The 25033-nt window shown below is 36.8% G+C and overlaps 1 protein-coding gene across 1 annotated transcript in view; it reads right to left on the reverse strand.

Annotated features, from left to right (window-relative positions):
* The window catches only part of LOC136778035 (zwei Ig domain protein zig-8-like), an 845250-nt gene that overhangs the window by 690368 nt on the left and 129849 nt on the right, over positions 1–25033 (reverse strand). Inside the window, exon 2 of the mRNA XM_066734646.1 lies at positions 2018–2184. Within this exon, the coding sequence (XP_066590743.1) occupies positions 2018–2184 (167 nt within the window). The remainder of the gene's footprint in view (positions 1–2017; positions 2185–25033) is intronic.

Genomic DNA, 25033 nt, shown 5'->3' on the forward strand with positions numbered 1-25033 from the left:
CCTCCTCTTCACCCAATAAACCCTAGCTCTTAAGAAGACACTTCCCCCTCCGCACACCCGCACCCCCCTCATCACCATGTCACAGGAACCCAAGACACTTCCCCCGCACACCCGCACTCCCCTCACCACCGTGTCACAGGAACCCCCTAGCTACCACTACTATCCAAAGAGGGGGAAAAATATGGAGAATTGTAGGATGAGGAAGATTTTGTACATTTTGGACCTTCGAATTTAATGTGCTGCCTGCAATCTTTTATTCCCGACTAAAGGGAATAAAAGAGAAATCGCTAGCATTTCAAATGACCAAAAAGGCAAAATTGACTTTCAAAAAAGAATGATAACAATAGAAAGATCGATCAATAATCGAGTTAATTCCTGTCAAAAAAGGGGGAGAAACAGGAGCTGGGTCCGCGCGGCGAGGAGATAAGGACAGTCGCTGGCGCGATTATTGAAAATACAAAATAAGTATTTTTAAATATAAATAAGACATTTACTCTTAAGCGCAAGAAAAAATAAATGAATCCATTGAAATGCTCAAGAAGCAACTTCAAGGGATGCGAACGATCGGTCTGAGCGTTATGAATTTGAAACAATAACACATTTACTCAAGAGTAACAAATCTGTTTAAAAAATAAAAAAAATTTGAAGTTGTCGGAACGCCTGAGAATTAAGAGTAAACAGCTTGGATGTCACATGACGTAGTAGCTAGCTTCGCGCTCGGGCCACTAGTCGTCGTTCGCGACGGAATCCACTGAGTCGCGCGGTACTCCGCGTGCCACCAGTGGATTCCTGAGCCAACTACTACGCGATGTCACGCGGATGAGTCCCTACTATCGCGCGTGCGCGTTACTCGACGGTTATTCGCACTAAGTTCCCGCGTACTCAATCACAACAACCGGCCCGTATTGTTTTGATTCGATATGTATTGTTGCGAGTCCTCACGAAAATGTACTAAGTCCGCGGCCTTGAACCGATTCAAGGGAACGATCTCGTTAACCGTCAAACAGGTCACTAAATTATGTAATCGCGTAATGCTTGTATCGATTCGTGTCTAACACAAAATATGATTGGCCCGAAAGGTCCGACGGAATGACCACTCCGCTATGTTGCCCGCTTACCCTTGACAGGTGAGCAGGGCTAGCGGTTCCCTATACAACCGATTGGTGCTACGAGCCCTTTAGCCCTAGCATACCACGGGACATCACAGGACATTGATACGCAACAAATATTCATCCTTATTTCCCCTGAGGGCTGGCTTTGTTCGTCTCTCTCTCTCTCTCTTTCTCTCTTTCTCTCTCTGTCTTTTTCCCTCTCTCGTCTTCGCCCTTGATCCAGGCCCTTAGGGTTTGTACTTTTCAACTGTCCGGTATGGTTTCGCGGCAGGGTGGCAGCCGCTGCACTCACTTCCGCAGCTATTTTTCGGTAGCGGCGGGGTAATCACCTCGGACACTCTGAGTCACTTAAGACTTCCAAACTACGTGTGTCGGGGCAGCTCGCGGAAGCAGGTACGGCCCTGCGCCTGTTCCGCCGCTGCCCCGTTACACCCATCGTCCGACATTAGGGAGCCGACAAGTTTTTGATCCTAGATCAATAACTCATCGGTTGATAACTCCCTAGTTCGCACACGATCCGCCTATCTAGCGCTTGAGATTAGCAAAGCACTTGATGGCAGCTATTGTAACGCTGCGAGAACGCAATTTTACAAAGTAAAACAGAAAGCAAAGTATTTGTATTCTTTAAAATTTAACTTGGCTAACCAATCAAAGGTAACATCTTGTATTAGAAACTAGGAATAAAATTATCTGATATTAAGTGAGAAATGCGTTCCGGATAGCAAGGAAACATCCGATCGACAGAAGGAAATAGTGCTGTTTTCAATTCTTTAATAGGAATTTAATTAATATCGGCAGAGCTAGGCAGAGAACAAATAACTCGATTACACTATAGAGTTACTATTGTGACTACCTAAACAAGACTGTGTAATCGGAAAAATTGTCCAATATCCTGTGTCACTTACCGTTCGGTTCCCAAGGTTCTTCACCTTGCATATTAGACGCACGGTTTTTCCCACTAAGCCAGTGAAATTCGATGGCATTGAGGTGTCAAAGTGCGGTCCTGTACCAGGCGTTGGCCACTCCTCCAAGAAATCTGTGCGAAAATTTCGAAGACATAACACTAAACCACCTGAAATAAAAACAAGCTTCATTATAATAATAATACTTAAGATAACTTTATCAATTATCAAGTACAATATTGTTCATTATTCGATAAAACTAAATCTAATTGCAATTTAATCTCTAGTACATGTATTATGTTCGTTTTACGGCAATGGGTGCTTGAGGCACCAAAGTCAGCCTCGATCTAAACGAACCCTATTCTCTGACTTCCCAGCTTATAGGATTGTATAGACTTGGATGTTAAGGGTTGGGGGGGGGGCGTTCAGACCCACACTGGCTTCACTGATCTGAGGAGAGGGTGGGACGCGAAGTCGCTAGGCGCTGTGATTAAGGGCACGGGAAATATTTTTTGTTCCTTTGAAGCCACGCTCGGTTATTAAAACAGGTTACTCGATGTTGATAATGTAGAAAAGAATTATAAGAAATATCGAATTATTCGCTCAGGTCACTTTGGCTCTCATCGACTTTCCATAATAATTATCTATGCCCGATTATTTCCATTTCGACTTCACTCTCCCGATCAAGGTAGTTGGAGAACCAGAATAAAGATAATGGGTAACGAGAGAAAGAACTTAACTTTTTATTCAATGTTTTCAATAGTAATGAAAATAAGAATAATATGAATAATATCCATTACATATTCCAAAAATTATTTTATTCAATAACTGAATATAAAATGGAGCAGGAGATATTGTTATCGGCAGATAATTTTTCAGATATAAATTAAATGAATTGTTTAAGGAAACTGTTTAATATTTTTTACAAAGCCATAATTAGTCGCGCATCAAAATTCAATAACGCACGAATAAATATTTAAAATTCATTTATTTGAATATAATCTTGCAATTGCAATATTTAGAATGACATAGTTGACCGTTCTGTATCAAAGATATAAGTGCCTCAAGTTACATATTACATTTTTGATCAATTGCAGCCGTCTCTAAAGACCGTCTTCATAGTTGTTCCTCAAGGAGCTACTTAGTTAAGGACTTCTTATCTAAGGACTTTTAATTATACCAAAATTATTTATACTGTACCTGATTCTTTAATAATCAGTTTAAATTTAAAATCATTGAGTTTCGATGTGTTTCAAATATTTCAATTTATAAATCTATCTTATTATTTACTAAAACTGGAAAAAAGATGGACATTTTTAGGAAACGAAAAAATGATGCTCGCGCAGCTGATTTCACAAGACAAAAACATTAAAAATAAACAAGCAGATGCCAGAGATATACAGAAGCAAGGAGGGATGAAAAAAAGTAACTTCATTATCATAATTAGATAAATATTTGTTGTCCGAGCGTTATTTGTTTAAAAAAGGAACAAATGTTTTAATTATATTTGTTTGATAACAATAATAAATACACACTAGGGTGTCCGTTAAAAAGGCATAATTTTGTTTTATTAATTATATCTAACTTGGTGTAGAATCAGTTAAAAAAATAAGGTTTGCGAGTGTCTAGCCAATTTAGGTAGCAAAAACCTGTGCCACCGAAGGTTTGAAGTTAAAAACGTGATTTCCCATAGAAAAATGATATTTTCTGACTATTTTGCATGTTATTTTTTACTTCTTCAAACATTTCACACGATAATGTAGGTTTTGTTAGTTTAAGGGACTTTAAATATTGATCCATGGTGAAATTTATTTTTTGCCTTGTTATCATCTTTATTTTTCGTGTTAAAGGGTTAAATGCAGTTAGGAGTGTATAAAAATGCTTATATTCAATCACGTTTTTGAACTGTTTTATATTGCTTTTCATATAACAGAAAATACCTAATTCTAGCACTTTATTTGAAGTAAATGTCCCGAAAATTTCAAAAAGGAAAACTAATTATGGACAAAGTTATCAGCTCGATCGTAGACTGCTGTTTTAGAAAAGAGCTTAGCGGTGCACATTAATACGTTGGTATGGTTTATCTAAAATGAATAAAAAATTTATAGTTAGAGTAATAGTTCATCTCAGGCCGGATCGAAGGATTTTGTTTTTTTTTTCAAATTTCGCAAATTGGCGGCCTCTTGACCTGAGTTTATTGATTTTTGGGGAAAAAATCGCAAGTTAATTGCTTATAAAACACAAATACTTATTTTAAAAAAATCCTTCGATCAGGCTCAAGTTTTTACTGTCTATAATATGCTGTATAAATTTCATCAAAATTCGTTGTGTGTGAAATTGATCAGCTAAAGTTCTTTTCGAACCAAGAGAAGGGAGGTTTCGGTGAACGAAATAAATAACGTTTGAATTAATCGATACTAAATCATTTATTTTAAAAGATGTTAAATTATTTACAAATAATAAATTGCCTATAGGTCGAAGAATTGAGTATTGCTCCAAGGAGCCGAACAGATAATATACAAGGGAAAAATCTCACTCACAAAATGTATTCTGCAAAATCCCAACCTTGCTGAGAATCCAAGGCCCAGGGCAGGATGCTATGTACTTGAGATACCCAGGCAACGTAGCTAGAAAAGAAAGGATAGCGTCCTCCTGAAGACCACAAAAGCACTAAAAGGAACAGATTTGCGGTCTAGGAGTCCTAGTATAGTCACAGATAAGTATAAGGATGGTTAAGTTTCGTGTTTGGCAAAGTCTAGAATCTAGACCTATATGACGAGCCGCACTTGTGCCGGGCCAGTTGGCGCTTAAATATATTCTAAACTAAATCATGCGAGCGAGAGAACTTGCCATAGAGCCGTGGCCTCCTAGTGGTGTTGAGTGAAATTAGGAGAGGAAAGAGACGGAGAGTGTGTAAATGCGGGACAGTCCGAGAGGCCCCGACTGCTCGTACACTCCGGGAAATATATTCTGTCCAACTTATAACCAAATCTTTTAAAAGGCCGTACTTCAATAGCGGTCAACACTTTTCCCCATCACGCTGGTTACCTGGTCTAGCATCGAGTCCCGAGCAATAAACCGAGAACAATCGAAGAACCCTAATATACCTGATACTCTAATCACTAATCCAAAATTACAATTTTTATAATTTTAATCAAACAGATTTGAAATTATTATGAATACATTGCTTGTATTTTTAACATGAAAATGAATCCAAAAATGACGTTATTCGGACTATTATTTCTATATTAGTTATATCTTGAATCTCTCATTTTATTAAAACTTGTTAAAAATAAAATTTATTTTATTCTTATATGTCTATAAATAATCCAAATACGCATCAATTCACCCGTAGCAGAATCATACTAAAAAAATTGAAATTTTTAATTTTATGAGATGATTAACCTTTTTTCTTTTTGAAGATATTATTTTAAAATATTTACATTTATTTGTCAATTATATCTTAAACTAAAATTTATATTTGTTAATTTTTTAATAATATGTTTATGTCCTTTCCAATATTTTGGAGATTTATTTTAACTTAACGCATAACGAAGATATATAATAAAATAGAATTTTTATTAGAATTTATAGATAATAAAGTAGCAACTTCAAGGTATAACTAAAAGAAATAATTGTTCGATTAATGTCGTATTTGGACTCATTTTCATGTTAAAAATACAAGGAATGTATTCATAATAATTTCAAATATTTTTGATTAGAAATACAAAAATAGTAATTTTAGATTAGAGATTAGAGTATCAGGTATATTAGGGTTCTTCGAATGTTCCCAGTTTGTTGCTCGGGACCCTCGGGACTCGGTGCTAGACCAGGTAACCAGCGGGATGTGGAAAAGTGTTGACCGCTATTGCAGTACGGCCTTTTAAAACATTTGGTTATAAGTTGGACAGAATATATTTCCCGGAGTGTACCAACACATATCCGATCTCCAACACGTTAAGTAGGTTTTACAAGAGAGTGTGCACCGTATCGAAAAACACAGTTTTGAGAAAAATGTAGTTAAAGGTTTCGTGTTAAAATTAAGTTTAAATCATTAATACAAAATTACTTACAATGAATCGTCTACTCCTGGGCCATATAATAGACCTTCTACCGATGTGAAAGTTTAAAAATTTTTAATTTTTTGTGGTCTACGTGCCATTCCAGATTCGCGAGTATTTCCATTGGAACGTTAGTCTGCAAGGATTATACGCTCGGTATCGATGTTTTCAGCGTACCGGTGTGCATTAGTCCCAAAACTTATGCCCATAGCATTGATAATAAACAGTAATCCTCGCATGCCCTCACTAAATACACAAGCAGCAATTTAGACAGCTATTTCAACAATCATAAAACTACTATTTAAAGTTTTGGGGCTTATTTTCCATATTAGTTGATTATAGCTTTCATTGTTGTTTTGATTTTGTTTTTATTTTCTCAAGCGCCCTTTCGGGGTTCGCCTATTTTCATATCATCCTTACAATCATTACTTACATCTATTTACAATATCTCTTCCTCCTCTTGCCTCTTACATCCTTATCCTTATCCTTATTACTTATTTCTAACTTATCCTACTCGCTTCACAAGAGAGAGAGAGAGAGACACTTCGCATTCATACGTCCATCCTTCCTATTCATTCCATCCTTCCTCATCCTTTGACCTCTGCTTCCGCGCGCAGTTCACTTCTTTCCATTCCTTCACCCATCCAACTCTATCAGCCATCCTAATCCTCCCCCATTCCCATCAAAAATTCTTTTAACACTTTCCTCAATCCCTTCCTCACCATCCCCTCCACCACCACATCTCTCCACAACGTGCTCCCATCCTTCTATTCCTCCATCACATACCCCGCACTTCCTCCTTATCCCAATATTTCCACTCCCTCATTTCATTTCCTAACCTGCACCTTGCCAGCCTAATCCATTCCCTTTCTTTTCTATCCCTTCTTAAATACCCCGGCACTTCCGCCTCCTTTATCGTTCTATACCATCTGTTGTACTTTGTCACTTCTCTCTCTCTATTCTTACACTTCTTTTTTCCCATCCTCCACCCACCTTTTCCTTTCCTCTATCTCCCTCAGACATTCCTTGGCCCATTTACTATCTTTTCCCTCTCTCAAAATCTCGTCAAAGTCCCAAGCCCTTCTCGCCGTGTTCTTATCCTCATCTACTCCCTCTTTACCTCCTCTCTTATCGCGTATCCTAGCGTCACCCATTCTACCCCCAACGCCCATTTCACGTAACTCTCCGCCATCGCCTCAATTCTCCCTCTTTCCTCCCGCACCCACCCTTTCGCCCCATACTCCATAACTGGTAACATCATCTTCTCATATAACCATATCCTTCTTCCAAAGCCATTCCTAAACACAACCTCTTCTTTATTCTTGAAACATCCCTCATCACACTCCCTGCTTTCCTCACCCTTTATCCTACATGCCCATCCTGCCTTCCATTCCTTTTTATCACATATCCTGGATACTTCACTCCTTTTTCCTCCTCTATCCATGCCTCCTTCCATTTACATCTCTCCTTTCCCCTCACTCTCTTTCCAAACATAACCACTTTCCTTTTTCCCACATTTAGCTCCATCCCTCTTTCATCTAAAAACCCCTCCAGTTCTCTCATTATTAACCTTAACCCTCCCATCTCCTTCGCTACCATCATTATATCATCCGCTACATTAATATGTATACTTTTCCTTTTCCTACCTTTATTCCTCCTTTTGCTCTTCTTTCCATTCTCTCCTCCAATTCTGCTACATACAAAATAAACAGCTTCGCACTCATTGGGCATCCCTGTTTTACTCCCCTATCAGTCCAACATATTTCCCCCATTGCCTTTCTTCTCCTCACTCTACACGCCGTTTCCTCGTACATCTCCTCTATTGCATCCCTCAACTCTTTACTTATTCCCTTCTTCTCCATCACCGCCCACAATCTTTTCCTATCCACCATATCAAAAGCCGCCTTTAGATCCACAAATCATCCTACCATTCAACCCCCCTTCCCTTCCATATTCCTGTTTATCAAGTAGTTAATCACATAAATGTTTACCATTGCTCCTCTTCCTTTCCTAAATCCAGCTTGTCATTCTCCTACCAGTTCCTTATCCTCTATTTCCTTCTCCAGCTTTTCTCCCAGAATGCCTGCATAAATTTTTGCCGCTATATCGATTAATACCACTCCTCTGTTGTCCTCTACTCTCCTACCTTCTCCTTTCTTTTTTATTGATATTACTACCCCTGTTTCCCATCCTTCTGGCCATCCTTCCCCTCACCATACCATTTGCATATCATCCATATCTCCTTTTGCACTTTTCTCTCCCCATACATCTATAATTCATTCTCTATCTCAATCTCACCCGCCGCCTTTTCCAATTTCAACTTCTTCATTTGTCTCTCTACCTCTTCCTCACTACTCCTTCCCATCTCACCTCATCTCTCTCCTTACTCCTTTCACTTTTCCCCTTTCCACCAAACTATTCTTTAAAGTACTCGTCTCATTCTTCTATTTCAATTTCCTTCCTGCTGTCACTTTTTCTCTGTAATGTAGGGGTCAGCCACCTTGCCGAAACAAAGTAGATCGCACGCGTCTGTGTGCAATACCGGTAGTACTGCACATTGCTGACGTCCGGACTTCTTTTCCGGAAATGCGTCAAACCTTGGGCGTCGGCCGTGGATGTGGAGACTTTTTGGTTGTCATGTGTCGAAAGATCATGGCGCAACTGACGACACATGACCTATTAAGCCTCCTACATATATGCGAGTTCCGCGATCCTCAAGTTGAGTCTTCTTCTGTGCAAGCTTAGCCGCTGCCGCATCATTCGCGTTCCAAGGTCGTAACTCTTGTGTTCGTTCTACGGGAGCAGAGTTCTCCACCTTAATTTAGTACATCTCTTGCCCAGTCGCAGTGTACTGGTAGTTAAGTCTAGTAATATTCAATCTGAACCAAGTCGTATAGTAATTGTCGCTAGTGCGCATCTTTCAGTCGTGCCAAACACGTATCGTTCTGAAATATAACAACAACTACTACGAACTGATCAAAGTTAACTAGTGCGAGGAATCCACAACCATAAGAGGGTCTAGTCTCTCTAATAGTTGTGACGAACAATAAATAAGCTGCGAATGCTGTTGCATCATAACTAGCGTTTAGTGTAAGTATAATTGTAATACCTGAAAATACATAGTTTTTTGTCAAATCTGCTGTTCCAACGTATGTTTATACATAATTTCATTCACCCCGAATCTTACCAATTCATTATATTCTTACCTTTTGGAGTGTAATATTGTGGTTCATTGTACTGTGAGTCGCAAAGCTCAATCAGCGGTTTTACTGACCCAGAATATAGTGTCAAGTCAGCCGAAACTCGACGGATAGGTGGCCACGACTCCCCAGTATTAACACCTCTTCCTGTTTCTCATTATTGTCCATATCTCTTCTTCCGTCTTTGCCTTCTCTATTTCTTTATGCCACTCCTCATTCTTTTTCTTACATTTCTGTTAATGCTTCTTTTTCTTATCCCTAAACTCCTCTTGCTTCCCCTCTCCTCTCATCCACCTCCTTATCTCTTTTCTCAACTTCTTTTTCTCCTTCCTGCACTCTTCATCCCACCACCCCTTCCTCCCCTTCTTTTCTTCTCTCGCTTCCCCTTTTACCTTACTCACCATCTCCTTAACCCTTTCCTGTAGCTTCCTCTATCTTTCACTCACCACTCCTTCTTCCACCTCCTCCATCCTCTCCGCTCTTTCTTTATACTTCTCCTTCATCTTATCTCCCCATATTCTCCTTCCTTTTCCCTCTTCTCTCCTCCCTTTTCCTCTATTTTCTTCCTTCTTCAGCCTCACTACTAACGGCAGTTGATCTGATTCCTACCTTACCTTTACTTCTAATTCCATCACCTCCCTCTTTGCCTCCCTGTCTCCTACCACGTAGTCAACCACCGTCCTTCCCATATGCCCTACGTACATGTACTCGCCCTCCCAGTCCTCCTCTATTCCCCTGTTCCATATCTTCATCCCAATCTCACGTATTAAGCTCAACATTCTCTTACCCTCTGCGTTTGCCACCTTGTCTTTTGAGTTCCTCCCCTCCTTTTCTCTTTCTTTCTGCCAACCCTCCCCTCCCATCTCTCCTGTTCTCGTATTCCAATCCCCTCCTATCATATATATTTTACCCTGCTCCCTTTCCACTACTCTCCTTATCCCATCCTCTATTTTCCACATACTTTTTCCTATGTACACCGCTAATATTCTCCACTTCTCCTTTTCTATTTCCACTTCTACCTCCAAGACCTCCTCTTCTTCCTCCTCATTTCCTATCTTTCTTCCCTTTATTTCCACCCTTGCCCCTTTCAGTATTCACCCTCTTCCTCTACCCTGTTTCTCCTTCCTTTTTGTTCATTGCATCCACCATCTATATCCCCTTGACAGACTCCTTATTCTACCCTACGCCTTTTCCTGCATCCACGTCTCTACCATGCGCACCACCTCCTATTTTCCCACTTTTTCCCAAATCTCCTTATCCTTGTTCCCTATCCCTGCTATATTCCAAAACGCTCTATTTCTATCTCCTTTCTCTTCTATCTCTTCCCTTCCTTCTCCCCCCTCTTCCCTCCAAAAATTTCTATTTCCTTTTCCAACTTCTCTTCCCTTTCTATTCCACATGCTCTCTTTCTCCTTATCCCATTTCTACTCCTCGTTTTCCACCCACATTTTCATGTGTATCCTACACTTACTCTTCTTTCTTTCTTTCTTTCTATCTCTGTTATGCCCTTTACTTTTCCAATAATTCTTGTTTCCTCCCACGTTAGATCCTCTTCTATTCTCTCACCCCTTCCCCTCAATTTTCTCTTCCCTTCCATAATTTTTCTTTTCACCTCCCTGCCTTCTAACCTCACCTCTACTCCCCTCCTTCCACCCTTCCCATCATCCCCTACCTTCCTTATCATTTCTATTCCTTCCTTCACTCCTATTATTTCTAATATCCTTCCTATCTCCTCCCTTACTTCTTCCTCACTCCCTCCCCCCTTCTCCATCCCCCATATAATTATATATATACATATATACATTATTCCTTTTACTTTCCTTCTCCCTCCCCTCCTTTTTCCATTCCAGCCTCCTCAGCCTTTTCTCTACTTCCTTCCTTTTCTCACTTTCTTCCTCTCTTCCCACCTTCCCCTCTCCTACCTTTCTCTCCCTACATTTTCTTTCCACCTCCACTATAGTCTACCTTCTATTCTCTCTACTTCCCCTCTCCATTCCTTTCTGTCCTTCTCCATCTCCTCTCTTATATATTTCCTCTACCTTCTTATAATTTCCTTCTTTCCCTCATCCATCCCCTCTATCTTCCCCCTTGTCTCCCTTATTGCCTTCATTATTTTCTCCATTGCCCCCTCTTCCCTCTCCTCTGGCGTCCTCACCACCTTTGCACTTTTCCTGAAAATCCACCCCTTCCCCTTCTCTCCCACTCTTCTCCATCCCTCTCCTTCCTTTTCCCCCTTACATACTCTTCTATACTTCCCTCGCTTCCTAACCTATTCCTTCCCCCTTCTCTTCCGCTCTTTCCTAGGTTTCTTAATTTTAGTCTTTCCGCTCCCACTCCTCTTCGCCCCTCATCTTCTCGTCACCACTCCTTCTTTCCCTCCTTCACCCCTTCTACTTTTTCCTTTCCATCCCTATCCCACTTCTGCGTTCCTTATCTTACCGACTTCCCTCATTTCCTCTTTCTCCCCAGAGATGTCTCTTTTTCTTTTCCTATCTCTCCTGATCTCTTATCTGCATTTCCTACCTGTCACTTTCCGCTTTTTCTTCCTAATCTCCAAATTTTTCTTCTATCTAATCCACTCTTATCCTCCTTCTAATCTACTCCTCCTGCTCCCTTTAATATCCTCCTTTTTTCTTCCCCTTCCTCTCTCTGCTTCCCTAAATGTTCCTATTTTTTCCCTTTTCACCAACCTTGCTTTTCTCCTTTCTTCACTCATTCAGTCTCTCCACTCACATAAAGGAAACGGAAGTCCTTGTTGTTTTGATTAAAGCCACCAATACACCGTGATAGTAGATTGTCAGCAATAAGGTCTGCATAAATTGTCTTAAGAACAAGTTGGACACCGACAGTACCGAGCGTCTCTACCTGAAATCTTAGTTTTCAAAATACAACGATATTTCAAAACAGATTTCAATTTTTACAACGGCTTTTGTGTCCTCTGAGAAGCATCTTTTCAATAAAATAAAGCATTTTTCGATTAAAATAAAAAAGAGAAAATTCCAAACAACAAAACTATTATATTTTAAAAATAAAGATGAAATTGCGAAAACGGGCTTTCTTATTCAAAAGGGTTTCATTCAAGTACTGTAAAAAATCCAAAAACACTTCGATTCATTCTGAAATAAGGTCAAATTTTGAAAAGTAGTAAATTTGTATAAATTTCCATATGGTAACGATGAGACTGAACATAAAAAGTTATTTTATTTTCTAAAAACTAGATGGCGCTGGTGAGATGCCATTGGCTGCCCAAAGGTGCAACGAAGAGGGAGAGGGAGAGAGATAGATAGATAGAAATTTTATTATACAAGGGGTATGCCCCACAAGTACAAAATATCAAAAAGTGTATAGTAAGCATCTTAAGATAAAAATAATACTGAGGGCTGTAACCAAGCAAACACAAAATGGTCGTCTTGGTACATACCCCAATAAGTAAATGCTCTCAACAGAAAAAATAACAGGAAAGTAGTAGTAACTAACGCAAACGACTAACCAGTGCTTAAACAAAAATAATGCAATAAATCTAAAAAGTAATGTTTAACGATAACATAAAAAGTACATAGCATGTATAAGAGCTAAACATAATAAGCGCACTGACTATGTGTAGGTTACGCCAAGAATATGGCGGTACAGTGATAACTTGAAACTAGCAAAAGTGGTAGCCTGCCGAATAGGTAGAGGCAAGGAATTCTAGAAACGGACACCAGAAGCAATAAAGGAATGCTGATACGCGGCAGTTCCATAACTTGGTGCTTTAAGATGGAACACCGGACGCTTGGTATAAGATAGCGTGTCGGCAGGATAGGTCAACTGATGGACTAGTTTAGCAAAAACCAAGACTTCTCGCATAAAGTAAGCTTTGTAAATGGCAATGCCTAAGAAATACAGGCGCCTTTCCTCATCTTTCAGGAGGCTAGCACCCTTGTAATACGGTGTAATATTGTCCGACCTCTTAACATTATACACAAAACGCACGCACGCATTAAGGGCTCGATGGAGCTTAATATTTTCCACAACGCTAATATCTATCAGCACAAGAGAGCAATAATCCAGTAAGGGATAAATAAGCGATTTATATAACTAGCTTTAACCTAATTCTGGAAGTAAGACACCCTTTATTTGAGCGAAACTGGTACAACGTGCGATAGATTTTGGAGCAGACGGCAGTAACAGTATCTCTTCAGCATAAGGTAGCGGTTATGGTAGCTCCAAGGCTACACACAGATGTAGTGAACCGTATGGCAGAATAATCAACGATAATAGGAGCAGTGCAATCAAAATCAATGGAATTGATAAACCTGGAGGTACCAAGAACCATCGCAGAGGTTTTATTCGAATTGAGATCCAGGCAATTATCCCTAGCCCAGCTGCAAAATCTGACTATAGTAGCATTAAGTTTGGCAATGCACTGGTTGAGGCCACAAGGGTAGCATTGAACACAAACCTGAATGTCATCTGCATAGCGTATTAATAAGAAGTCCGCAAAAATGGAAGTAACATCAGCCGTATATAAAAGAAAGAAGAGCGGGCCGAGGATAGAACCCTGGGGTACCCCAGACGTAACTGTATGCCACGCAGGAACCGTATCATGCACTCGAACGGCGCATTTGCGACCAGATAGATAGGACCAGAACCAACGGAGTACAGGACCTGAAAAGCCAAGTGCCACAAGCTTATGCAGTAAAACAATATGATTAACTGTATCAAAGGCTTTGGAAAAATCAAAAGAAATAAGCAAGGTTATTTTCCTTTTATCAATGCCCAACCGTACATGATCAGTTAGTTTGATGAGGGCGTCTTGGGTAGAACGACCTAGACAGAAACCATATTGAGTATCATCGATGTAGTCTGAGTTCTGAAGATATTGCAGAATATCTTTGTACACCAAACCCTCCAGGACCTTCGATAATTCTGGGATGCTCGAAATTTGCCTAAAGTGATAGAGCTTTGAAGGGTTTTTAACTTTTGGCACCGCTGTGATGAATGTGCATTTGCAGCAGGTGGGGAAGAAGGAGTATGATAGTGAGAGGTTGCAGATCTCAAAACAAGCAGGCAAAATCGAGGAAGAGCAAACATTCAAAAGCCTAGAAGGGAGCAAGTCACTGCCCGAAAGTAAAGAATCAGTGAATTTGAAAACACTGAGGAAAGTGGGAAGGTCAATCGGAGAGAAATAAAAGTTAGAATCATAGTAAGGTAGTAATGGCACCGAATGCATTAGAAAATAAGACTGCTTAGCTACAGTTCAAGCTGGTTCAAACACACCGCAAAAATGGCTACATAACTGGTCAGGATTAAAGTTGCACGCAGAGATCCGTTGACCCCTCGGTACAATATGTAAGTTACGCAGCAACCCCATAATGCTCTTTGATTAGAGCACCTGTTTATAGAATCGAGGCAGAACTTTTCCCAAGCAACTCTAATGGTGCCACGGACCTTGTTTCGGGCAATGCAGTAATCACGTCGGAGCGACTAAAAGTTAGGTGAGGCAGAGGTAAGACGTTGTAATCTGCTACGCAACCTGTTCCTATTCATTATTGCCTCTCTAATATTATTGGTCATCCACGGTGTTAAAGGCTTTCTGGGCGTCAATGTATAACTTGGAGCGTACTTATTCAAGTGGGATGTTAATAGTTGGTTTAACGCAGAAACAGCCCCATCAATGGAGCCAGAAAGAAATAAGATATCAAAGCGACAATTGGCAAGAGAGATAGCAGCCTCAGGTGTGGCCAGATTTTCCCAATGTCTGCAATTCATGGTGGAAGCAGAGTTAGAAGCAGTCTGGACAATTTTATATTCAATGCTAATAAGGTCATGGCCAGAAAGGAAAGGCATAGTTGTTTGAAATGATTTTAGATCACTGTCAGCACTATCAACAACATTAAGATCAAGCCATGTATGCGAAGTGGAGGTATGATGCGTTGGTAAATAAGGTACAAGATGTAGAGCGGAGAGCTAAATTGTACGGCGCAGATATATAGAGTCAGGCGAGCTGGAACAGATATCAGCGTTAAAATCACCCATGATGACCTTAGATGAATAATTCTGAGAAAACTCCATAAAAAAATTTTCTAAATCTTGATTAAAAGCTATGCGCGGAGGTCGGTATAAAACACCAAGGAAAAGTTTGGTGGTACTTACAATTAATTCAACATATAAATATTCGACCCGCGACAAGTAAGTATCCGAGTAAGACGAGCCATTCAGTTTAGCATTATAAATAGTACGGTAATATATACAAACCCCTCCACCTCTCCTATGAGTTCTGTCACACCGCAAAATAGAATAATCCGGCAAATCTACAACCTTATCAAAGATCAATGAAGTTAACCATGTCTCACTGACTATAAGACATCATAGGTATTACGTAGAAAGTAGTTTCTCAACTCAGTAAGATGTGCCGTTAACGATTGTGCATTAATATGGCAAATATTCATAGAGTCATTCTTCAACAGTGAGGAAGCAGGCAAGGTAGGGCGGGAGGAGCATCATAAATTGAGTTGAGTAAAATCAGCTGGCGAATTGATTCGTATGACTGGTGATGATTTCGTTTTCCTAACCTTGATAATGCCCCGATCATCCACCCACACAAATTCGTTAGCAGCTTTCTTGGCTGCAACCCTAGTGTCACACAGTAACTTATATGATGTCGCCGGTAAATACCTATTAATATAAATGTTGATTCTGCTGAAAGAAGCATCAATCATATTAGAGCTGTTAGTAGACCCAGCGAACGCTTTGCTTATATTACGGAGTCAGCAGTAGATGCGGTATTAAACTGGACAGAAAGAGTTCCCGGTTTATCTGTAACGGTAGGATGAAGGCGACGCGAGTTGGTAATGACATCCACCCCGAAGCTTAAACAAAGGGCCTTAAGAGTCTTCTCAATAAATTTTATATCAGGGACATCCTTACAAATCGGTATGCCCGAGAACAATAGTTGGGTCCTATTACTACTAAACTCTAGCTGATTGACACGAGACTGCAGGTCATCGGCCACTTCGGACACCAAAACATTATCGCGGGAGGATGATTCCAGCAGATTGACCCTGGAACTCAGCTTCGCACAAGTTTCCTTAAGTTCACCAACTGAACCTTCTACTACATTAATACGAGTCGCAATGGCATCAAGCTTGGAGATACAAGAATCAACTTTATCCGAAAGGAGGTCGATTTTGGATAGCTTAGTGTTGATGGCATCCAAACGCTCATTTAATCCCGCGAAAAACACCGATAGAGACGGCTTAGTAGTCGGTGATGAACTAACGTTAGCAAGATTAATTGAGCCTGTCGAGAAATTGCCAGGCTTATTTGATATGGAAGGCTGATTCACAGGGCTGACAATCGGCAATCTGGCACAAGTAGTGCATTTTTGTGAGGGAATATCCTCTTTAGCTGCGAGCTTAAGTTCACGACACACGCAAGTCGTGTGATAGGTACCCGGACATCAGACCTACAAAATTTTTTAAGCGGAGTACTCTTTCTAAACATTTTATGAATATGACTGAAATAGGGGGATACTCGAGCATGCGCATAATGATAATGGAAGAGTCCCAAGGGAAAGATGCAATTTTTCTTGCTGCTATGGATAAGTGTATATATTGTGTGTTTACATTTATATCAATGTGTGACAGGCACATTTTGACAGGTCTGTTTTACTGTATGAGAGTGAAAGTCAGATAAGTATTTTTAAAAGATTATTGAAGTATAGCTTGTTTAATTTAAAAGAAGTTGATTCTTTGCTTTACATATACTTTTAGATTGTTTTGATTGAACCTAACCTATCATATGCATATGAATAGAAGAAATGGTTATTGCTACTAAGGTATAAGAGCTCCTTGGAGTTGGAAGATACAGAGAACGAAAGTGTTTAAAGAATGAAATAAAAGGTATAGTAGATTATTAGTGTTTCTTAACAATGATATTTGACAAAATCTTCTTACCCTTTATAATTATTCAGTTTACAGATATACTATTAAAAGCTGTTTTTCATTCATTATTAATGAAAAATGATAGAGAATTGGAGAATAGATACTTCTGCAATGGCCTGGTGATATAATATTAGTAATAAGAAGTAATCAACTGTGAAGCGACTGTGTAAAAAATTTACTGATTTATTAATCAGTTATAAGGAAAACTTAGATTGCGTCTTCAACTTCTGTAACAGTAGATATATTACAACGCATAAATATCAGATAAGGGTTTTATTCTTTTATTAATGTATAACTTTAACATTCCCATTTATGGGATATTTTGATTCTTTGTGCAATATCTCTTTTGCAGATCTAGTGTTTATTTTTCTTGATATACAGGAACTGAAGGTGGATTATTTCCATGTATAGTCGCTTTCATGAATATCAAGCAAGTAAGAGATTCATAGGGAAAGATTAAAATGAATAATATAATTGACGACTGGTTCGAATTGAAGATGAATGTCTGGTTTAGAATAATATACCACAGGCACAACGCAGAACTTGAGGCACGTATCAATTTTAATATAAAACTGAAAAAGTTACTATTAATAGAGTAGCCTAGATAATTAATAAACTATTTTGCATTACTATTTCTGAGAATATTTCAACACTCTTTCAATATTCTTTTTAGTTATTATCTTGTAGGCTTTATATTTAAGAGCCCACTACAGATGGTATATTACAAAAGCCTATTTTGCATAAAAGCTGGAACCAACAACTAATATGGAATGTATCAGTTGCATCAATGGAGCCATTATTGTGTAAAGGTTCTATTCTGGATTAAATAGGTAAAATATTCACATAATATAAATTTTAGTAAAATTGTAATGTTTTTACATTATTATTATTGATATGTTAAATTTTTCAGCTGAACATACTAAATGGATATCTTTATAAAATTAAAATAATTTACAAAATTGGCACGTTAATCAGTTTATCTCTAAGGGAGCTTGAAAATTGAAAGAGCTATATCATGCAAGCTTTATCGTCTGTCTACCATTTTGATAGTAACACAAATCGTTACTCTTACGATTTGCAAACTAGCTCTTCTAACGTGCGACCAATATCTGTGGCCATGGTTTGAAGATCCAGAGCAACACCATGAAGATTTATAGCAAGACAGCAATGGAGTTCTATTTCATAATACTAAAATAGAATTCTTTCTTCTACTCTGTCTGATTTAAAAAACAATTTCGAAGATATATAAGATTTAAGAAAGAATTGTTTTATCCCACAAATTTAGAGTAAAAAAGTATCTCTCCCTCTCTAAGCTCTATGGATTGGTTTCTTGCAAGATTTTTAATACAAGATGTCCAATTTTAATTCGTCATTTGCGTAACTTTGCAAAGAGCTTTTGCAAAGAAAAATATTTTAGTTCTTCTACAGTTTCAAGAAAGTTATTGTATTGTTGGTTTCTTCTGGAAAGTATATTCGAAAATTTACTTCGATTTTCTGAAAGGCATTCTCCACTTCTTATTGCATATTTTTATAGATTTATCACAAGAGCTTCCAAAATTCTTTTATTAATTTATCATTTTATTCAATTAGTTGGTCATTAGATATTTAAATGTAAAATTACAAATATATTGTTAGTTTGGCTGAAGTAATGTGCGCAATCGTAATGCTACACATACGTAGTCGCGCTTATCATGTCATACTTGCAAATCAAAATATTTAATGAACAACAGGATGATAAAGATAAATTATAAAGTAAAAATTCGAATAAGTTCTTCAGATAATCTGTAAGATACGACAGAAATAATTAAGGATGTAGCTTTTAAATAAAACACGAAGTAAACTTTAATTATACATCACTATTAAACGAACTTTCTTGATCAAAGTGATGGCATCAGTTCATACTTATTTCAAAGTGAAATCACACTTTTCTTTATCTCGGTTCCCCTAAATAATTATTTGTTAGAACGGATCATCTTATATATTATTGAAATTTTTGTTACCACTCTTAAATTTGCTATATTCATTCATCACATAAATATGAAATTGTAATATTTAAATTTATCTTTATTCCTTCATTATTATTTTCATATAACAAAACACAGTAACGCTCCATTAAAATTAAATAATTATTAAACGAAATAAACTAATATTGTGTTTAAAAATATTCCATTAATTCATTTATCTTCCTCTCAATAGTAGTCGAATCTGTAAATGTAAAAGAGAATATTATGGAAACAATTATTAATTATACAAGTGAAATAATTTATGTGTATGCATTAAAACCTGGATTTAGGTCAATTAACTTTTCAATACTTTTCGCAAAGTTTGGATTTTTGATCGCTATTTCGACTATAAAATTATATATAATTCGATTTTCATTTTTAGGTGTTACGCTCACAAAAGCTGTCCTCCAAATATTTTGTAAATTCTCTTCATATTCCTTAATTTTTCTTTTAATCTGTTTTTTTATTACTTTTTTCCCATTAATAATTTCTATTGTGTATATCTTGATTAATTTTATTAGCTCGTCTATGAAATGGGAATAAAAATTCCATTATTAAAACATCTATTTAGCTTTCCCATCTATCTATACCAAGATAAAAATAGCTTTTTTAAATCTATTAATAAAAAATTATAATTTACTAATAAAATTAAATAAATTAGGATGTGATCCAAATTTTTCTTTTAATGTACGATGGTAAAGTTCTATAACATTATTAGTCCTGGTTTTTTCATTAAAAACCGACACTGTTCTAGAATCCACAATATTTATCCAGTATCTCTCAATATAAATTAATAATTTGTCAAATTTGTTAAAAATATTTGACTGTTCTATTTTTCTTCGTATTATATGGAATCCTGTTTGTATTAAAAAGTGAGGAAGCAAGGGAATATTATAAATAAGCCTCAAATAAAACATTATTTCCATTTTTCTTTCCGGCAATATGTTTTTAAAGCCTTTAAAAATTTTTATTTTTTTTGCATTTTTTCTTATGCTCTAAAAATGGAGAGTTAGAAATAAATTTAATATGAAAATGCATTAGTGTATCTACTTTTGAATTTTTACCTGAACGAAATGAAAATAGCAGCCTCTTATTTTGCTTTTAGGAAAATGGTAGGATAAAGCATTCTGCAAACCACACTCATAATCAACGTGGATTATATAGGGTTCCAAATTTGGCATAATTTTTGATTTCATAAAATTAAAAATTGCTGAGTACAGTTGCTGTGACTTACAATTAGCCAATACCCATAAAAATGGAACTGCCTGTATTGATTTTAAAATAATAACTATATCATTGTGTATTCTAAAGTATCTTATTAATATATACTTAAATGAATTATTACTTTTGATTTATGCTCAGTCATGAAAGTTAAAAGCTGGTAAATTTTTATTTTATTTAATTGAGGAGTACTCTCGAAAGTTCCGTCAACATATATTTCCTCAAATGTTCTAAGCGACTGGCACAGCTTTTTGTCATAAAAAAAGACAGCTATCAGTTCATTTTGAATATATTCAAAAACACGTAACCTGTGTTTAGATTTCTTCACATAGAATCTCATAAAATTTTTCAATTTTTTATCATTTAATACATTTTCTATATTATTTAACGTAATATCTAGTTTTAAAAAATCCTTTTGTTTCCATCTTCGTATACTGCGATCTATTGATTGAAATTGAACTGTTTCTGCTCCTGCCGGGTCTCTGTAAAGCGAATAAAAATTTTTCAATAGATTGATTTGTTTGTAAAAAGTACCAAAGACTTTACTAATAAGATGGATTTTTTAAAAAATCGTGAAAACTCAAACTGGTAAAATCATTTGTAGCGGATATATTAGTTTCTGAAAAACTGGTGTACAGAAAATTTAAAAAATTGTTAACATATCTGAAATGATTATAGCTCGATAAAGAATAAACTTTTAATATTATTGAAAAATACAAAATATAAATTTACAGCATCTACCTTTGACACTTATTATGTCATTATTGTTCGTTATTTAATTTAAAAACTGTAAATGAAAAAGTGAAATGATACATAATTAAGACTTGCTAACAAAAGCTAATATAGCTGCAGAAATATTGTCAATAAATTTATGGTATACAGATTTTAAAGCCAGATATCAATCCTTCTATGTTACAAACAGAAGTTATAGTGGAGATCTGCAGTTTTATTTTTAAAATGCAACCAGGCCTTGAAAGAAGGTTTGAAGAGCTAGTTTAATTGCATAAAAATAAAATAGTATTGAATTTTGCATTAAAATTCTATCTCCCCGAAAAAAAATATACATACGGATTATTTTTCATATTATTTCATATATATATATATATATATATTGTGACAAAGCTTAGGCTTGTCAAGTGCATCTGTGCCTCGGCCGCTTTGTCGACTCATAAGGGAGGGGCAGGCGCCACCTGTGCGATCCCGCGATCATTACGCGTGATGGGTTCGATCGCGGGTCGATAGGGGGTCGATCCGCGCACGCGCGACAGTGACTATCTCGCGTGCCACTGTCCCCCGAGACACTCGAAATTTTGGGACCATTGAGCCCGGACGTGCTCCTCGTTTTTCTTTTCTCTCGTCATCGAGACACGTTTTTTCGGTAAGGGCATTGCCCTGTAGTTATTTCCCTGGGTGTGAGTGTGTATAATTAGTGCCTCCGAGGTTAGAGCAGAATTCAGGAGCATTGCAGGAGGTGTAGCTGTCAACCCGGTGGTGAAGGACACGCACGAGGGCATGCAACATCCTATTCTGTCACTATAGACTAAGTAGTATTAGATCCCAGGTAAACCTGATTCCTCCTACGGAGAAATCAGGGCTTCTTAGTTATTTTCCCATTTCTTTTCCTTCCCTCTAGCTTCGTCCGGCGCGGGTAGTCGCCCTGTGTGCAACTGCGCGACAATCCCTCAAATCGGGAGGGACGTATTAGTCAGAACATTGCTTCTTGTCATTGATTATTATTAAGTAATTCTTCCGGGGACGGTTTAGAAAGTAACAAGTAGGCGATATAGGTCGCGAATCGCGTTGGGAGTCCCCTTGTATTTCGAGAATACCCATTAAGACGAGGTGTAGTCCCTCGTCGGAGGAAAGCGGCATAAAGCTTCCTCGAAGTCCTCCCGACGCGTGCCTATGCGAATCGCACTGCCCTAGCCGCCCCCATATTGTTTTCAGATTTGCGTATGAAGCGTCTTGGTCCACACCCAGAGACAATCTCAAGCCGGTCAGCCGCGGAGGGTCACAGTATCGGATCTAGCAAGCTGGCGCCCAACTCCTCGAAAAGGACGGATTATAATTATTCTCCTTTTCCTTCTGAAGTAGTTAATATAATTAGCAAATTTATACAATCAGCTATTACCATTGTAATGCAACGTAGGGAATACCCTTTTGTAATTATGAGAACGTTTGCTGATCCGCAAAAATTAAAGTAAGCTGTATTTTCAGAAGCTGAACATTTACTTATTTGAGTACCCGGCCAATAACTCCCTCCGTGTGCCTTGTGCGTCGGTTCTGGTTTCTGCCTATCCCCTGGCAAACCAAGGCCCTTAAGTGTTACTCTCTCGTTTTTAGGTAATAACCTGAGTGAAAGCACGAAATCGGCCAGGCCGCGAAATACGACGTTACAATATATATATATATATATATATAAGTAGGCATTCTATAAAATCGAATAAATATGTCAATAATAGGAAAATCATACTTGTGAGCACAAAAGTCATAAATATATCTGGCTGACGTTGAGGGCAATAATGTATCTGATCTAGCAACTTCTTTTAATTTTTCTTTGAAATTTATCTTTTTTGTTTCACTTTTATCAACTCTGTGATTATGTGTTCTAATTTGTTCAAAAACTTCCTTATTATTTATGTTAACAAGTTTTGCCCTGCCAGGACACGAATTTTTTAAAATACATTTCAAGTACCTAAAACATTAAAATGTTAATGAACGAAAATTATTCATTCTCTTACTTTACAAAGACGAAAAATACGTGAATTAATATGAAAATATATAAATTATGTTGTGCAGGTTCCATTTTTTTTGTGTACGATTTTATTCTGTGGTATAAATAACCATCTGGATACATAATATCCGATTTTTTTCTAATATAATTAATTTCAATTATACGTTTAACCGAAGTAAATAACCATAATCTTAGAAGCTAACCACCATTTAAAAACAATTGAAGTACATCATAAGACTTCATTTGTTTTAAAATTTGTCTAATAGCTAAGTTCATAATCCTTAGTGATAAGGTAGCGCTACGTGTCCTGATTGGTCAGATTGATTTAATCGACCAATCATGATATGACACTACCTTATCACTAAGGATTCTAAAATCAACCAATATAATTTCAGATATACCAAAATATTGTTATTATTATTGAACAAAAAATATTTTAAACTATTTAACCTAATTTCGTATACATTTAACACATTAACTGAAAATATAATTAATTGAAGTGTTACTATGTTTTGTTATATGAAAATAATAATGAAGGAATAAAGATAAATTTAAATATTACAATTTCATATTTATGTGATGAATGAATATAGCAAATTTAAGAGTGGTAACAAAAATTTCAATAATATATAAGATGATCCGTTCTAACAAATAATTATTTAGGGGAACCGAGATAAAGAAAAGTTTGATTTCACTTTGAAATAAGTATGAACTGATGCCATCACTTTGATCAAGAAAGTTCGTTTAATAGTGATGTATAATTAAAGTTTACTTCATGTTTTATTTAAAAGCTACATCCTTAATTATTTCTGTCGTATCTTACAGATTATCTGAAGAACTTATTCGAATTTTTACTTTATAATTTATCTTTATCATCCTGTTGTTCATTAAATATTTTGATTTGCAAGTATAACATGATAAGCGCGACTACGTATGTGTAGCATTACGATTGCGCACATTACTTCAGCCAAACTAACAATATATTTGTAATTTTACATTTAAATATCTAATGACCAACTAATTGAATAAAATGATAAATTAATAAAAGAATTTTGGAAGCTCTTGTGATAAATCTATAAAAATATGCATTAAAAAGTGGAGAATGCCTTTCAGAAAATCGAAGTAAATTTTCGAATATACTATCCAGAAGAAACCAACAATACAATAACTTTCTTGAAACTGTAGAAGAACTAAAATATTTTTCTTTGCAAAAGCTCTTTGCAAAGTTACGCAAATGACGAATTAAAATTGGACATCTTGTATTAAAAATCTTGCAAAAAACCAATCCATAGAGCTTAGAAAGGGAGAGATACTTTTTTACTCTAAATTTGTGGGATAAAACAATTCTTTCTTAAATCTTATATATCTTCGAAATTGTTTTTTAAATCAGACAGAGTAGAAGAAAGAATTCTATTTTAGTATTATGAAATAGAACTCCATTGCTGTCTTGCTATAAATCTTCATGGTGTTGCTCTGGATCTTCAAACCATGGCCACAGATATTGGTCGCACGTTAGAAGAGCTAGTTTGCAAATCGTAAGAGTAACGATTTGTGTTACTATCAAAATGGTAGACAGACGATAAAGCTTGCATGATATAGCTCTTTCAATTTTCAAGCTCCCTTAGAGATAAACTGATTAACGTGCCAATTTTGTAAATTATTTTAATTTTATAAAGATATCCATTTAGTATGTTCAGCTGAAAAATTTAACATATCAATAATAATAATGTAAAAACATTACAATTTTACTAAAATTTATATTATGTGAATATTTTACCTATTTAATCCAGAATAGAACCTTTACACAATAATGGCTCCATTGATGCAACTGATACATCCCATATTAGTTGTTGGTTCCAGCTTTTATGCAAAATA

The sequence above is a fragment of the Prorops nasuta genome, unplaced genomic scaffold (genome assembly GCF_024137725.1).
Source record: "Prorops nasuta isolate Cenicafe-Biocafe unplaced genomic scaffold, Cenicafe_Pnas_1.2 PNAS00013, whole genome shotgun sequence".
In the NCBI taxonomy this organism is placed as follows: Eukaryota; Metazoa; Arthropoda; class Insecta; order Hymenoptera; family Bethylidae; genus Prorops; species Prorops nasuta.